The sequence below is a fragment of the Bombus fervidus genome, chromosome 11 (genome assembly GCF_041682495.2).
Source record: "Bombus fervidus isolate BK054 chromosome 11, iyBomFerv1, whole genome shotgun sequence".
Classification (NCBI taxonomy): domain Eukaryota; kingdom Metazoa; phylum Arthropoda; class Insecta; order Hymenoptera; family Apidae; genus Bombus; species Bombus fervidus.
The window spans coordinates 4638102-4655593 of record NC_091527.1 but is presented as its reverse complement, the minus strand read 5'-3'; the positions used below and the strand labels follow the sequence as shown (position 1 = coordinate 4655593).

General features: G+C 27.4%; 6 protein-coding genes across 8 annotated transcripts; 3 read left to right on the top strand and 3 right to left on the bottom strand.

Moving 5' to 3' along the window:
• Positions 1–364: 364 nt before the first annotated feature.
• On the bottom strand, positions 365–6178 carry Eif2a (eukaryotic translation initiation factor 2A). The gene is made up of 12 exons (XM_072013270.1): positions 6024–6178; positions 5276–5539; positions 4970–5069; positions 4525–4700; positions 3618–3706; positions 3398–3548; positions 3134–3304; positions 2853–3027; positions 2615–2778; positions 2431–2523; positions 2156–2343; positions 365–2078 (listed from the first exon to the last, which is right to left on the bottom strand). The coding sequence occupies exons 1-12, from the start codon at positions 6049–6051 to the stop codon at positions 1953–1955; spliced, it is 1725 nt and encodes a 574-aa protein (XP_071869371.1). The 5' UTR covers positions 6052–6178; the 3' UTR covers positions 365–1952.
• Positions 6179–6833: 655 nt separating this feature from the next.
• LOC139992434 (growth hormone-regulated TBC protein 1) lies at positions 6834–9017 on the top strand. Of its 3 annotated transcripts, XM_072013281.1 has the most exons (7): positions 6845–7035; positions 7349–7550; positions 7617–7847; positions 7945–8105; positions 8177–8285; positions 8470–8655; positions 8754–9017. In XM_072013281.1, exons 1-7 carry the CDS (start codon positions 6923–6925, stop codon positions 8862–8864), a joined length of 1113 nt encoding a protein of 370 aa, XP_071869382.1. In that variant the 5' UTR covers positions 6845–6922; the 3' UTR covers positions 8865–9017. The 3 variants fall into 3 exon arrangements, with proteins under 3 accessions (XP_071869383.1, XP_071869384.1, XP_071869382.1); XM_072013282.1 differs by lacking the exon at positions 8470–8655 and having other exon boundaries at positions 6834–7035; XM_072013283.1 differs by lacking the exon at positions 8754–9017 and having other exon boundaries at positions 6839–7035; positions 8376–8612.
• A 185-nt stretch (positions 9018–9202) lies between these two features.
• On the bottom strand, positions 9203–10388 carry LOC139992440 (mitochondrial import inner membrane translocase subunit TIM14). The gene is made up of 3 exons (XM_072013290.2): positions 10243–10388; positions 9664–9798; positions 9203–9598 (listed from the first exon to the last, which is right to left on the bottom strand). Exons 1-3 carry the CDS (start codon positions 10243–10245, stop codon positions 9386–9388), a joined length of 351 nt encoding a protein of 116 aa, XP_071869391.1. The 5' UTR covers positions 10246–10388; the 3' UTR covers positions 9203–9385.
• LOC139992448 (dynein axonemal light chain 4-like) lies at positions 10287–10935 on the bottom strand. Its single transcript, XM_074111970.1, has 3 exons — positions 10870–10935; positions 10499–10796; positions 10287–10425 (listed from the first exon to the last, which is right to left on the bottom strand). The coding sequence occupies exons 1-2, from the start codon at positions 10933–10935 to the stop codon at positions 10539–10541; spliced, it is 324 nt and encodes a 107-aa protein (XP_073968071.1). The 3' UTR covers positions 10287–10425; positions 10499–10538.
• Positions 10936–11358: 423 nt separating this feature from the next.
• Positions 11359–14304, top strand: Hat1 (histone acetyltransferase 1). Its single transcript, XM_072013272.2, has 7 exons — positions 11359–11516; positions 11995–12179; positions 12284–12546; positions 12628–12784; positions 12871–13085; positions 13229–13380; positions 13447–14304. The coding sequence occupies exons 2-7, from the start codon at positions 12031–12033 to the stop codon at positions 13738–13740; spliced, it is 1230 nt and encodes a 409-aa protein (XP_071869373.1). The 5' UTR covers positions 11359–11516; positions 11995–12030; the 3' UTR covers positions 13741–14304.
• A 468-nt stretch (positions 14305–14772) lies between these two features.
• LOC139992437 (S-methyl-5'-thioadenosine phosphorylase) lies at positions 14773–16938 on the top strand. The gene is made up of 6 exons (XM_072013287.1): positions 14773–15299; positions 15552–15712; positions 15873–16093; positions 16171–16373; positions 16443–16652; positions 16743–16938. The coding sequence occupies exons 1-6, from the start codon at positions 15279–15281 to the stop codon at positions 16782–16784; spliced, it is 858 nt and encodes a 285-aa protein (XP_071869388.1). The 5' UTR covers positions 14773–15278; the 3' UTR covers positions 16785–16938.
• The last annotated feature ends 554 nt before the right edge of the window (positions 16939–17492 follow it).

Sequence of the window (17492 nt, the reverse complement as noted above, 5' to 3'; positions counted from 1 at the left end):
CGGCCGTACTTCCTTTATTTCTTTGTTTTTTTTAATCGAAACATTTTTTCCCAAAAACTCTTCTTCCTATAAATAGTTAGTTTCCTGTGATTTATTTTCTGATGTCTATATAGAATTTCATGTGCACATGTACGAATTTTTCAACCCTCTATTGTTTTACTCGTTTTAAAAAATTTAATACTATTTCAATACAAGCAAATCTTTTTTTAATATTACGTCGATTCAAATAGTAATCTATACATATAATGTAATTTAAACGGATTGATAAATTTAAATGAAAATTTTTATCGAGAATTACATGCGTATATATTGTAATACAGGAAAAATACAATTTCATAAAAATATATTACATATCGTTGACATCTGTTGTTTTTAATAATTTATTTTCATAAATTTCACGTAAGTATACACAACATTGGCGATTGTTATTTTTTTTTTGATGTAATTTATTTTATGAGATACCCATCACTTGTTAATTAATCCGTAATTTATATGTATATGATTCAATGTACATGTCAGAAATAATGATACATAATTTTTAGTTATAATTTCACGAATTTTATAAAAATTCGACGTAATCACACATTGTACTATAGGTTTTCCCAATTGTATTTAACTTTTGTTGATTATTATATCAAAAGAAATGGAAACAAGGTAAAAGAAATGTTCTTTTGTCTATTGACTTGTACAATCTATATCGTACAAATTCTCCGATTGCTCAGATAAACCTAAAAATCTCAATATTAGTAAATATTAAATTAAAACAAGTAATTCAACAACTATTATATTGTTACAGAACACAGATTGTTGTTGAATGCTCATACAACAATCTGAAAAATAAGCGAAGGTAACTTTGAACATCATTGAAGAACAGCACTTTAAAAAATCAACTAATTCAAAAAGCTATATTTTCTTTATTACTTAAAAATGTTCCTTTAGTCGTGGAATATAGTTGGTAAATTTTTGGCAGTTTTCTTTCATTTATTTGTTACACTGTGCCACGTAATAGTACTTTTAATCTGACCAGTCTTATAAGCCTTGACAGCAAGAAAAATATAAAATCTGAATCTTAAACATATAATGTAAGGCACAAAACAAAAGTATGTATAAGAACGAAAAGTTGTCAGGAAATACTAGTGCAATACTCATGAAATGAGTGTAATAATTATGAAATCACAAAATGATATCTAACCCTCGCTAAATTTTCATAAAGAGATTGATAAAACAAAAATGGAATAGTGCGCAATAATTTATAAACATAAAAAGTGAAATGACAGCACCTGTCTCCAGGAACAAATTTTATGTGCATTCGGTTTTATAATCATACTATTTTTCTTTTCCACCTCACATTTTCCATCACATATATATATTATGCATTTTATACGGGGTAAATCGCTATTGCGAGTCACATTTCAAAGTAATTCCAAGATAATATGATTCACCCTGTACAATTTTTTATTTATCAAATGTAATATCAAGAAGATTACTGAAGTGTCTTGTAATGCAACATTGGTATACAGGGCTATATGATAAGGAAGCTTGGTCGTCATTGGACTGTTTTCCAATCTTCAATGCCCATTCTTCAATGTTATTTCGAAATATTACTTAGAATAAAGAACCCATTAAGAAAGAAAATAAATGGTTTCATTCCCAAGTATCAAAGGAAAGATTTAGCGATGGACCATTTCAATTTCATTATCATCGCTCAAAAAAAACTTATATTTTTAAATCTTAATATCTTCAATAAGAGACATGGAAATCTATTCCATCCACTTTCAAAATTTCGTTTGTTCCCGCTACCTCTTCAGAATGAAAATTTTATGTACAGCCAAACGTAACTTCCGTACGTGCGATATCGTATGTGAGAGAGACCGAGATCATTTTCCGTTATTAAAAGAAATATGTAGACTTTTTTTTTAAACCGCATACATATCCATAATTTGAAATGTTCATCATAAAGCGAGCTCTTCAAGTTCCTTCATTAAATCAGCTTCTTTCTTGATCTTGTCTAATTGATTGATTTCTAATTGCTTCCCAGCTACTAGCAGTTCCTTTAATTTTGAAATCTGCTCTAGTTTCTGTAAAAAATGAGGAGTAATAGACAGTTAAATAAATTTTATTTTATTACTGAAGTATTAGTAACAGAGATTCTTACGCTTTTAATTTTTTTAATTTTCTTACTCCTCTCCAGATTATCACATTCAGGAACATTTGTATTTAAATTCTGACTTTCCGTACTTGTAGTAACTTGTCCATTTGTACTTGGATTGTTTGATTGAGAAGATGCTAAGGATTCCGATTTCTTTGTACCTTTCTTTGCTTTTTTCTTTGCTTTTGTTGTAGCTACAACAAATATTGGATACATGTAAAATAAAGTACCTATTTTGTATCTATAATTCTAGACTTTTAAATTTATCTAATGCTTTGAACCTTTTTTCTTATCTTTGAACATTTCATCATCACGTAATTTAAAACTAATAGTTTCCCCTCTGGCAGAAGGTGGTCGATACACTTGTTTTGATGCTGAAAATGAAAAGAAATTCAAATATTAAAAGATAATGTCGATTAATATAGTAGTTCTATTGTTCTAAAGAACATTATAAAGAACTCTTACCTTGTGGTTGACTAGGAGCAATACCTTCAACAGCTTTATAACTAATTGGTTTTTCTGGAAATGTTCCTGGTGGAAACGTTTGCCATAATACTTCCCAAAGTTCTTCTTGTTCATTCCATGGTCGTTCGTATAATAAAGTTCCGGTATAATGCCAAATCTTAAATCTAAATATGAAATATTTATCAGATATAAATTAACATCCAATTACCGAAATCGTACAAAAATATAAAAGATTTACCCATTCCCCATTCGAAGTCTAGGTGCGGTAGTTGCAGTCATGAAATGTTCTCCATCAGGCGACCATTGAAGAAGCGTTGTATCAGGAGCTTCAGTTTTAGCAATTAGTTTTCTATTAGCTACGTCCCATAACTCGATACCACCACGGAGATTGCCAAATCCCGTCAAAATTAGAAGTGCAAAGTGGTTAAGAAAATACAGTTCTTAATAAATAGAAAAAGAACTAAATAAACAAGTCATTTAAAGTTAGTTTAGTAGCATTTTAAAGTAATTAAAGGATATTGTTCCCTTGAGGATTATAATAAATGCTATTCCGATGCAAAGCACCAAATTCAAATATTGGTTCACACTTAAGATTAAATAGTGTAGCTTTAGCTGGCATAAAATCATATATAACACAGAATTCGTTATTTTTAGGAGACCACTGAACAGCATGTATAGGGCCCTTATTACCTAATTAAGAAAAATAAGAAATTACGTTTTAGAGACAAGAAAAAGTATTATTTCATAAATAAAAACAATAATAATTAATAGATCATAACGTACTAAGCATAACCATAGAAGTTTCTCCTTTTGTACTAAGATAGTGCAAAGTTTGTTTTCCATAATATGAAGCGCCTGTTTTGTCAACCTCTGTGCTCGTCATTAGTAAAACGCTTGTTCCATTATTATTCCAATAAATGTTTACTCTGTCCGCCTGAAGATAGAAATTATAGAATCTTGTGTACTTAAATACATATGTATGAATTTTATAATAATATAATACCTGGAAGAAACTTTTATTTGCTAAAGCTTGTGTGGATTCAAACTTCGGATATTGAAATAGCCTACCAAATGAAGGCTGATCCGATTTTCCTGTAACGTAATAATACTGGTTATAAAAAATAAATTATTAGCTAGATTGTAATAGTAACATAGTACTTTACATGTAATGGTGTAATTAATAATTTGGTATTTAATGTGGAGAGTATTTATAAGTATTTATTCGCCTTACAAAGATATGATATTAAATTTATTGCAATTCCAAATTTCATTTATGAACACCTAAGAATCGCAAGTATATTGAAACAAAAAATAATTACCTGTTAAATAAACTTTATGATTCCCTAAAACTTTATGAAAGTACTTACATATAAAAATGAGCATGCAATAATCAGGAATATTTCCCATTAATGTTGATCCTGATTATATATTCATACTTGTATATTTTGTAAAATACCATTATGTTTTAATATTCTGTAGTACTTCTTTAAAATATTAAAGTATTCTATACAGATATAATTATCTTATAATCTTCATTCCATTTGTGTATTACATGCTTGCCACACATATTTGCTTCATAATGAGAGAAACTGAAATAAAAAAGTATTTCATAAAATATGCCAATTTTTTATATGATTTATGCTTGAACTATATTACTAATAAACATATGTTTTAATCAACCAAACGGAATTGCTAATTATCATTTTTAAATCATTTTGTTTGTTATATTGAAATTTGTATGACTTCTCTTAGTTTTTATGAAGCACTGATGTTTAACAACTAATAAACTGGTATGGTTACATGATAACAACTAAGAAACTAATATACTCTCCACATATAAGTACCTTGATATAATATACATGCATTTGTTTAATTTAAAATTAAATAAATACACAACAAAATTTAATTACCCGGCATATAACAGAGAATATAGTATGGAGTATTACTTGGTGATATACTAAATCTAGCAACTTTGGCTACATTTATTCTGTACATAATTTTGTTAAAATTGACATCCTCATATAGAATGACATCTGCACCAACTAATAGCCCACAGATCTTTTCATCACTTGTCCATTGAGGTTCCCTAAGTAGATATAAGAAAAATAAGTTCTACCTATTGTTTATGTTTATCTTAAAAAAGCAGATAGTTTTTTGGTAATAATAAATATAAGATTTTTATAAAATTTAAACGTTATGAATGCCATTAAAATATGAAATATTTATTAAAACTGTATCTTTCTGATCACATAGATCACACAATGTTAAAAGATAAAAAGAAATAAATAGTTTGTGATAATTGATAAATTTAATATAAATTTTAGTTAAAAATAAAATAAGTATGTAATACATTACCAGTCTGATTGTTTTTTCTGTATAAAACTCTTCACCAGTTCTCCAGTCTCTGATCTCCATATGTGAAGATTTGGTGTTCCTTGAGGATTTGATGTTGTCGCTGCAATATACAAATTAATAATATAAGTATCATTTCCACATTCAGAATATTGAAATATAATGCAAATAAAATATATGTTAAAAAATTTTATATTCATCGAATTTATTACAAAGTAATAAAATCAGTGAGATAAAGTTAAATATATAAATAAGATATATAACACATAAAAATAACTAAAAATAAATAATATAAAATTAATATAATACCAATGAATGGTTCCCATGTCATAAAATATGTGCTTCGAGTGGAGAACTGAATCGCAGAAATTTTGGGCCTTTTTATTTCTGTAATAATTTTCCACGTAGAACAATGTAAAATCTTGGTAGTCACTCCATTGACCCATGCAAAATAACTTCCTTCTGGGCTAAAAATCATTGCTTTACATGTTTTACTGTCATCTTTAGGAAATGACTTTACTGGTTCATACGATGGTGGGCCTTGTCCTAAGCTGATTCCAATGGAACCTCTCACTATAGAAATCACATTAAAATATTCTAAGTTCCTTTTTCATTATTAAACTATTTATTACATTTAACGCATGAATAATTTTAATAGTAGTAAACGTATAACATGAAAAATATTATGTATATCTTAAAATAAAAAGTTATTAACATATATCCCTAATCCAAGATAAATTTAAATATTCACAAATTATTTATGAAATTAAATGAAATTGTCGGAAACAACTATAAATGTAAATACATTTAATAATAAATGCATTCTGATAACGAGGTACCACATGACGCATTTTTTTAATCATAAATGTGTTCCAGTAATACAATGCCACATGACGCATTTTTGTGCAATCAGATATAGTGTAATACGAAACTTGTAAAGCATATCATGAATAGATGTATATTCTATGCATGCTAATATCATTTAGAAAAAAATAGCAGTAAAAATTTGATGTTAAAGTAAGAAAATTATCAATAAAAACAATATGAAAATTCTTACCAGCGACACAAGGAACAGTTAACGCCATTTTACCTCCGTTACCATGTGGTACCGTAATATCGAGTATCGACCACTCTTGCCAGACTGAGGAATTTGTCCCTTGAAAAGGATTTCTTGCACATGCGTCGCCAACATCGTATGCAAGAAACACGTGCGCTCAGTACCGTAGAAATTAGGATACATTCATCAAATTTTCTTTATCATCTATTTAAATTTGAATAAAAGCAATAATATATTTATACAATATAGCAGCTGTAAGTGCTATAATGTATATAAATAAGTTAATATATTCATTACCAGATATATTAAAAATAGATAAAATATAATTTATGTGTATATCGTGATATCAAAATGCGTGTATCAATCTTTTATTTGAATATCAAAAATAATTTTCTATCATTTAACTACGCTTGCGCAAATGTTGAACTAGTAAATCTATTATCGACTAGATTTCTCGATTGTGAGTGATTATCCAGCAAATCGATCTTACTTTTTCAAAAATATTTTATCATTATTACTTTATTTTAAGTTATAAATGTATTTGTAATATTGTAAAATTGATAGATTAATATTTAAATGTGGTCTATCGACAATTATGTGTTTATCAAATATTATTTATGTTTCCACTATCTACAATATGAACCTTATAGAATTATATGTATGTTTAACTGTAATTTAGATGAAATATATAAGTCTATATTATTATAAAAAAAAATAAAAAATACACAATCATATTATAAATCATTAACCTTTGAACCTGTTAAAAATTAAAATAAAAATATTTTAATCGTCGTACTTATAATATTAATATAAAATAATTCTTTATTACATAATAAGAATAGATAAGAAAGAAAATATTCGTTAATGTAGTACACCATTAATGCAAACATATTTTAATTATGTTGTCGCACAATAAATTTAATATTGAAAAGTGTTTACTGACCACCCTATATTCAGCAGAAATCATATGTCAGCATCGTCTTGCGTGGGGTATGGCAAGTTCATGTTTTAGGTAAGGTATTATAGATTTTATATTATTTCTTATTATGTTGTAATACCTTTTTTATTATAGACATATATACTCAAACTATGAATGACATAATTAGTATAATACAGATAACAGTCATATTTTTTATTTTTGTTTCGACTTAAGTGAGGTTATGTTTTTATGAATACAATCTAATTTAGTGACATGAAATGAATGAGTAGTATTTATAGGATGTATTTTTTTTAATTACCATCTTATAAAATTTCTTAATCTTATGTTTCAAAAACAAATCTGTTATTTATATATATATATATATATATATACATATATTTATTAGTAATGTGGATGAATATGGCTTTGAAAGACCTCAAGATTTTGACTATGAAACTTATGAAGATTTTATCTCAGAATACCTCAAAGTACTTGCAAAAAGAGCAAAAAAGTGGTCTGAAATCATTGGAGAAGGAAAATCATTACAACGTAATATTACAATAAAGAGATATGTTCGTAAAGGTATACCAGGAGAACATAGAGGATTAGTAAGTATAAAATTTACATTTTAATTCATTTTGTAAACATACAAAGAAAAAATTTCATTTTAAAAGGTATGGCTTTCTGTCAGTGGAGGAGAAGAATTAAAAAATGCAGATCCTGATCTTTATCAGAAACTACTCCAACCTCCACATAATAAACAAGTTGCAGATGTTATTAAAACTGATTTACCAAGAACTTTTCCTGATAATATATTTTTTAATAATACAGAAAATCAACAGTATCAATTATACAACATTCTATTAGCATTTGCTCATCAGAATAAAACAGTAGGATATTGTCAAGTATGTTAAATTTATTTTAATTTTTATTATTATAATTTTATTGTACATACATATTTTTAATACAATTTATATAAAAGATTTCTGCATATTATTTTAGGGCTTGAATTATATAGCAGGATTACTATTGCTTGTTACAAAAAGCGAAGAAACAGCCTTTTGGTTGTTAAAAGTCCTAATAGAAAAAATTTTACCTGATTATTATACTCCAACAATGGATGGCCTCCTTACAGATATCGATGTGCTTGCAGAATTAGTCAAGTAAATTTTTTTAACTTTTAATACAAGTATACAAATTATACATGTATATGGCATTATCATTATTATTTTAGAATAAAAATGCCAGATATTTATCAACATGTAACAAATATAGGCTTACCTTGGCCAGTCATTACAACGAAGTGGTTTGTGTGCTTATTTGCAGAAGTATTACCAATTGAGGTAAAGTTGATTATATATGCTTTTTAAAGATAAAATTTACACAATTTGTTTTGCTGTCTTTTAACATTATTGTATGTGGTGTGTACACAGTTGATTCATGCATTAGTTTAACATTTTGAATTAATACCTGTTTGGATTGCCATATACTATAGAAGTATTGAATAAAATATTTACAACTTGGCAGACTACGCTGCGTATATGGGATTGCCTTTTTTATGAAGGCAGTAAAATTATATTTCGGGTTGCATTAACTCTCATAAAAAGGAACAAATGCAACTTGCTTGCTTGTCAAGACTTTACAACATTAGCAGAATGCTTTAAAGAAATAACAAAAGATAGTATTGTTTTAAAATGTCATGACTTCATGCAGGTAAATAAAGCATTTTTTATTTTTTATTAGGAAAATAAACGTATTTTAACAAACCTAATCAAATAATTGCTATGAAATATTTTATTTTCTTTTACTAGAGTATATTTAAAGTACCTGGATCACTGCCTGGTAGCACAATTATTAAACTAAGAACAAAAATATCACGACAACGTTTGGAACAACAAAAGGAGAATAAATTAGGACGATAGTACTAGTAGCGAGACTTTACCTACTGAAAGATTCTAGTCAATATATTATTTTATTGTAATTCCGAAAAAACGAATGTATGGTATAAGATTATTAATAATGTTGCATCTACAGTATTCCTGTAAATATAAAAGTAAAGGATAGCATACCAGTAATCTATTATTACATTGATTTAGATTAATTTATAAGATTCTTTATACATTTTTTATTTATAAATACAAAGAAAACGGAATACTAATTTTATAAGATTGTAATATATTAATTGTATGAAGATCACGTGTTAAATATTTTTATCAATATAATTTTTAGTTCAATCAGTATCAAAATTAGAAATGAACCATTATTATGTATAAATAACTTTATTATAAGTTAAATAAAATACAGATTCAATATCTAATTAAATATCTATACACACACACACACACACACATATAGATTTACTTATTCAAATTAGAATCACAGGGCTAGATGCAAACAAATTTCATATAGACTATCTATACGTATATATTTATCTATATATAAATCATTTTTCTAGTAAATCTTTTGCTTCATTAATTTTTGCAGCAATATATGGAGATCCACCTCTATCTGGATGATTTACAGCCATAATTTTCTTAAATTGTTGTTTTACTTTCAATTTACTTGCAGTTGGCGATACATCCAATATTAAACTAGCTTCTCGTCGAGTCATTTTAGACTCAAAACCTCCTTTGTAATATTTACTATTTGCTAATGTCTACAATGACAAGTTCCATTAAATGTATTGAAACATTTGTATAAACTTAACAATTAGGTGTTTACCTGTGAATTTAATTTTGGTACATTTTTATAAGCTTCGGCCATCTTTTGAGATAATTGCGGCATTCTTTTAAGTATATAACGCCCAGTAAAACCCACTACAGCAAGGCCAATGCCTGCTGCAATAAGTGTAGAAGTCTACAAATATCAATTACCAGTAAGAATATGTTCTAAACATTCCGTTTTTTATCAAACGAAAAGTAATTAGTCATTAAAAAATGTCATGTTAATTTACATATACTCCTTTAAGTAATTACACGTATCTTCATAACCTCAAATACATTGAAAAAAATGTTAGATATTGAAAATAAAGGTAATTAAAATATTTTCTTCTTTTCTTTTCTTCTCATCATAAATAACAATATTTGTAAAGTCATAACTATTTATTTCACTTCTGATGAAATTGTGATGAAACACGTGCACATATATATACACATTCTTGATATTGTATATACATTTATAAATCACAAAACAATATTAATTCAGTAAAAAAATTAAGAAATATTAGGAATATATTATTACAAATTTTAATATATCAACAATAAAATTAGTTCACAATATGTCATTAATTTTTACTCTTACCATTTTATTAAAATTGTCAAAACAATACAGCGCTTATTCAAAAACAACAAAATAAAATAATCTTCGATCATCAAAAAAGTGGTGAAAAAGACGATCCACTATAGTAATTAGTAAAATCGAGCAGTAGCGACATTTGATCCCATTGTGGATTCAGCTTTATATTTATTGTCCGTTCATATGTCTCTAACCATATTACATATAATTATTTAGACAGGAAAATTTAAATAAATATAACAGAAATAATTATATTACGTACATGGTGTACAGTATAGTATATCAAAATTGTAATATTGTCGTTAAAAAGTGGAAACTGTTCTCCATACAAGGATGGCAATATTACCAGCGTTGTACATATATAATAATGACTTTGCTTGATACGTAACTGCACAAGCATACGATTCTCCAATAACCACATGAAATGGACCACCGAATCTTTTGTCTAAATTATCTTTAATATTTCGAGCTGCTAGTTCATGATTATCGGTATATTTCTCCGTAGCTGTAACGCATATTTCCATTGCTTCTTGCTTCATTTCTTCCTTCATATCACTGTACTAAAAAGGTTTCAAATAAACCCTAATGTTCATTATAATATTAAATCTTGTAAAATATCATTCAAACCCTTACTTTACACAAAGGATATGTATGAAATATTAAAGGTTCTTCTATCTTTTTCACCTCACCTGTAGACATTTTTGATTATTAGAATAATTCTGTTTCAATTAAAAAAAATTTTGATTGAAGATTCCAGCAATATATTAAATTAAAGTACTTAATAAGCATATTTCAAAAATTAACATTTTAAGGTTCAAGACAAAAGTTTTAACATAAATATGAAATCAATGTATTTCATTTGTTATTTTATATAGGTGATAAAATGTATAAGAAACCGAATTTAATTTAAATTTATAAAGTAGGATTCAATTTTGTAGATTTTTATTCATGACAATATAAAATATTGATCTTTTCATAAAAAATAAATTCACATATTTTTTAAAAATATTCATGATTAAGATCGATTGATATTAATGTGATGTCAAATTTTGTTTTCGTATTTAAGAATACTAATCTATAAGGTACCCAGTCAGAATAACCAATGACTTACAAGAATTTGGAACATAAAATCCAGTCAATTCTTAATCTTCGAAGAGGTTGTAACTATCTTAAATAACCGCTTTATTTTTGGCGCGAAGTTGTTTTATAGTTATGTTTAAGGAAAAATAATAAAAAGTGGTGATCTATATCTATAAATTACACACGATTATTGAAAGAAGGTATATTGTTGTAATAATGTTACATGTAATGTTGATAATTTGGTAATTTTTTTAATCAAAGAATCTGGAAAACATTTACAAATAAATACAATCTTAAGAAATTATTTAATAAGCATTAATTTAACTTTATACCTGAAAATAACATTTTTATATTTATTCTATTTTACACTGATAAACAAATTTTACCTGCTGATTTATTAAATTCTAAAATATATATTGTATAACCTATAAATGTTATTTAGCGGTAACTCGTTAAGGTCAAATTTGTATATACATATATTTGTGTACGCGCGCGCGTGTGCGTGTATGTGTGTGTATATATATACATAAAAGCAAATTCAGTTAAACATGGATAACCATGAAAATATTTGTGTGAAATAATTTTATCTATAATAATAAAATAATTTTACTCATTACTTGTAATTTTATTTGTAAAAGATCTATCACTAATACAATTCTAATTTTTTACTGTTTACAGATTAATTCGTATTATCTATTTTATTATTAATATAATATGGAAGATCCAGCTATTGCACGTTTAAAGAATTTGGTGATCAGCAGTAATGAAGCTTTGGAATTTAAATTAGTACGTTCTGTCGAAGATTTAGAAAATGATCAAAATACATTTAAACCAGAAATGTCCCATCAAGTATTTGGAGATAGGTTTGTTATTGAAATATATATTATTAGAAATCTATATAAATATCATAGATTATATTAAATCTATTTATTATGTTCGTTTTTTAATTATTAATTTTGTTTATCAGTGAATCTATATTTGGTTACCGGGATCTCAGAGTAAAGTTATATTACTCAGCAGGTTGTTTAGAAACATATTTAAGTATGAATTATTCAGAAAAAATAAATAAAGTAGTTTATGAAGGAGTCGAAGCTGACGAAGTATTGCCTAACATTGCTGAGAAATTAGCTCCACAAATACATACCAACATAGATGCATTTATTGAATCTTTAAAGAAAGATGATATATTTAAACCTCATGGTGAATTGCTACATTCATTTTCTATCAGTGGTAATATCTTGCAATATTATATATTCCTTCTTTATATCATAAATAATCTAAACAATTAATCAAAATTTATAAATAATATAGATGAAAATTGTACAAGAAAATTTGAAGTGTACAAAGCAGATATGACTTATAATGGTTTTAAAGAATATCATCAACGTCTCCGCACATTTGTATTATGGTACATAGATGCTGCCAATTTTATAGACATTGATGATGAGCGGTGGCATTATTTTAATATGTAAGTTTAATTATGATTTTAATTTATACTGCTTATTGATTACATGACAAATTATTTTTTTAAATAGATCACTTTTTGTGGAACAGGTTTGAGAAATATCTAACAGCAGATGGTACTGCTCGTTACGCAACCACTGGTTTTGCTACTGTATATCAATACTATGCATACCCACATCATATTAGACCTCGTATAGCTCAAGTTTTAATATTACCACCATTTCAAAATATAGGTCTTGGTACACGTTTGTTACACGCTATTTACTGCGAGTATACTGGAAGAAATCAAGTTAAAGACATAACAGGTAAATGAAAACATAGAAACACATAATCATTAAAAATCCAAATTTGTATTTGAAAAGAATAAAACAAAAGTGAGGCCTGATTAAATACTTTTATTTCAGTAAATCTAGTTCATTTTGGTAAGGCATTGTCATCATTGTTGTAGTTGAGAACCCTTCCGCGACGTTTCAACGGTTAAGAGATTATGTGGATGCAACGAATTGCAGTAAATTATCTAGTTTTTCACGAGAATATCTACTTCAAGGTTTTAATAAAACGATGGGTGAAGAGGCTAAAGAAAAATTCAAGATTAATAACGTATGTTTTATATTTTTTTCACTATAAGAGATATTTTTAAATTAAAATATTAATTTTCATTTTTAGAAACAAGCTCGCAGAGTATACGAAATTTTAAGATTACGGGCAACAGATTTAGCAAACGAGCAAGAATATCGTAAATATAGATTAGATGTAAAAAGGAGATTGAATATTCCATACAGACGCGAACAAAATGATTTGATAAAATTGGAATGTGCGTTGAAAAACATTGATAAACGTACGAACATTACTCTACCTTCATTGGAGCAACGTATACAAACTCTTGACAAAGAATACAGAAGTTTAGAAGAAGAATATAAGAAAGTAATTAAACGTTTAGAAAATGCGGAAGAACTTTGAAATTTAATATTTTTTCTATTTTTTATTTTTATTAAGCTGCCCGTGTATGAAACGATTGATATTGCTTGAATATGAATTATCAAAGAAAATCTTTTTTTATTGACTCAATAAAATTTCTTTTTATTAAGTAATATATTATGTAATCATATTTAAATATGTCTAAATTTTTAATGATTGAACTTGAAAATTTGAATGTTAATTTGAGCATGCATCCACTCCTACTCCGACGCACACTCCATATTTCATTCTTTATAAGGCTTATTCGAAACGGGCCGGAAGAAGTTCGGATGGGCTCTCGACATATTCGTATAGTTCGGAATCCCGAAACTGGATTCGGGTATCAGCATGAGCCACTGGCATATATTCTATGGATACGAGATTCCGTGAAGCGGCGTGAAGCAATTTGATCGTGGCCATATTGACTTTAGTATATAGCGCCACTATCGGTTGATCGGTATACTTTATTTTTCTATACTCTTCTTCGCCCTCACAGCATTCATCATTTTGTCACTACCACTGACAACATACAAGTATACAGCATGGACTAAGAACAGAGAGAATTTACTCTCTGCTAAGAACAGGATAAACATGACATTAAATGGAATTTTGTGTCTCAGGTTATTAAATACCGACCTGCCAAAAATCAGAGTATTTCTTACGCTCTCTACAATTTCCTATGGGGAACATAAGAATTATCACAGACAACTCATTAGTGATTATATCACCTACGAGATACAGGAAAGACACGATATTTGTGACGTCATCTACTGACATCTTAATGTTTTATTGACACATATTTAACTTCAAATGTCTCTCACCTCACTTCACCCAAAATAATAAGGAAAAATGTTAGGAATATAATAGGTTATACACGAAATCATCGTTCCGATCATTTACAAAAGTATAGAATTCTATATTTCCTTTGCAAGCTGTCTTATTCCATATCTTGTAATTTTATAACAAAAATTTAGTTTCAATCCTATCTACTACTTTGCTGGATTGATAACGTCGCATGTGACACGAAATGGGCGATCGGGGAATCTATGTATCTCGTCAGTGTCATTACATAATGGTCACGAAGTCATAACCTGTTCCAAAGGTAAAGAGGAGCACAGAAGAGTGAACTACACCGATCAACCGATAATGGCGTTACATACCAAAACCATATTATGACCGTGATCAAATTGCTTTACGTGGTTTCACAGAACCTAGTATCCAAAGAATATATGTCAATAGTTTATGCTGATAATCGAATTCAGTTTCGGGATATCGTAACTTTTGGAAGCAGATTCCGCCTGATCCCTCCCGAACATCTTTCAATCCATTCCAATCCCAAACACACGCGTACCCACATATCTATAGTAAGTGTTGAATCGATAACGTTAAAAATGATTCGAAAATAGTAAGGGTCAAGGCTCTTATCAGTGATATAAAAATACATTTAATGTTGAGCTTTTTTCATATTTCGTTTGTAGTTCTTGAAAGTAGTAATTCGGTGTATATCGAAAACTTTTAGATAACATCGAATAAAGTTAAAAATGACCAAGTGTAAAGTGAAGGTAAGATTATTTGTATTAAAAAAGTTGAGAAATTATATTTAATTAATTTATGGTGATACTATACTCGGCAAATAAGATCTATATCTTTTTTAAATCGTTTATATATTTGTATTATTATATTTATAAATATTTGTATAGTTAATAAAATATATAGTTTAATTATATAAACAATTTCATGTGAAACTGTCACGTGATAAACAGGTGGCTTTTATTTTTTAAGTTGAATGCTATTGTATCTCTAGAAACTTTTAGGTCGGAATAATCGGTGGTTCAGGTTTAGATGACCCTCAAAATCAAATATTAAATTGTCAAACTATAATTACGCGAGAAAAGGCTAAAAATGAGTTTGGATTTCCATCTAGTGATCTTTACCACGGAAATCTTAACGGTGTAGACGTGGTATTATTATCAAGGTAACATTTGTGCTTTTAAAAATGAATTTTAAAAATAGAATGAATATATTATTGAAAATAAATTAATGATATATCATACATTCCTTTATGTCTTAAATACTTTCTTTTTTTTGGAATAAAAGTTTAAAGCAGAAAATTTTATATAATTAAATGCATATAGACATGGACCAGGTCATATAACAAGTCCCACTGCAGTAAATTATCGTGCAAACATTGAAGCTCTCCGCTTAGCTGGATGTACTCATATACTTGCTTCAACAGCATGTGGCTCTTTACAGGAAACTATTTGTAGAGGACAATTAGTTGTTCCAGACAGTTTCTTAGATAGGACAACAAAAAGAAGTATTACCTTTTATGATGGTACTTCACCTAAATATTTTGGTAAACTAGATTTCAATATTATATTAATAACATAGTATCAATCCTACCCAAATAAATATTACAGTATCAAATTTTAGGAGTATGCCATATGCCAATGGAACCAGCTTTTGATCCAACTACATCTCAAATATTGTTTGAAGTTGGTAAAGAATTAGGGTATGACATAAAAAAAGGAGGAACAATTGTAAGTATAGAAGGACCAAGATTTTCCTCAAAAGCTGAAAGTAATGCAATGCGTTTATGGGGAGGAGACTTAGTTAATATGACCACATGTCCAGAGGTACTACATTTCTTCTCAAATTTCTTTGTACTAATTTCTAAATTTACATAAAATATATTTTTCAATAAGGTATATTTGGCAAAAGAAGCTGGACTTCTATATGCAGCTGTAGCAATGGCAACTGATTATGATTGCTGGAGAGATTATGAAGATAATGTTCATGCAGCTGATGTAATAAAAGTATTTAAGCAAAATGTTAGTAAAATAAGACATTTATTTACAAAGGCAGTTAAACATATTGGTGAAAAAAATTGGGACAAGGAAATTGATGCTTTACATGTAATTATCATAAAGTACTTAAGTAGCAAAGAAAATATAAATAATTTTATATTACAGAAAAATAAGACTAAATTTTTCTTCTTTTTCCAGGAATTATGTCAGAGTAGTAATGTTTCTTCTCATACTTTATAAGTTTGTGTATTTGTAATGTGACAGTAAGAATGTACTACTTCGTATTTTAGATATATGTTAAGTTTGATAACCAAAGCTGAAATTTATACATTTTTTATAAAGGTTGTAACAATACATATTGTTCGTTTTAATAAATGATATAATTAAAATAAAATGCGATATTTGTTATCCAATATTAGTTAATCTAAATAGTCAACAAGAAAGAGAGAGGGAGAGCGAAATGATTAAATGATACTTTATATTTAATGTGTACATAGATTATAACAGAGTAATTTCTTGATCACATACTCCATTCAAGAATTCATTTATTCATAGATTTAACATACAGTTATCATTTAGCTAATATTGTCATCACTGTGACTGAAATGTTTTTACAACTGGAATTTAAAAATTATATATTATTAATATAATATTGTAATTGATTTTGGAGTATATAAAACAATACATTTTCACAATTATCAGTATGATACATATAACGTTTTTAATACATAGAACATTTTCATTATTTAACGCATAGGAAAACTTTTCTTTTATAAAATTTAATCGATGACGATAAAATTTCGTTTACTTTTTAACACTTTATCGTCAACTTTATAATAATTTACAGTTTGAAATACAAATGCACTTCGAAACACTAATGAATTAATGATTATTATTCGAACGGAAATTATAAACTAAATTATCTTCCCATAGGTTAAAATATGTTTG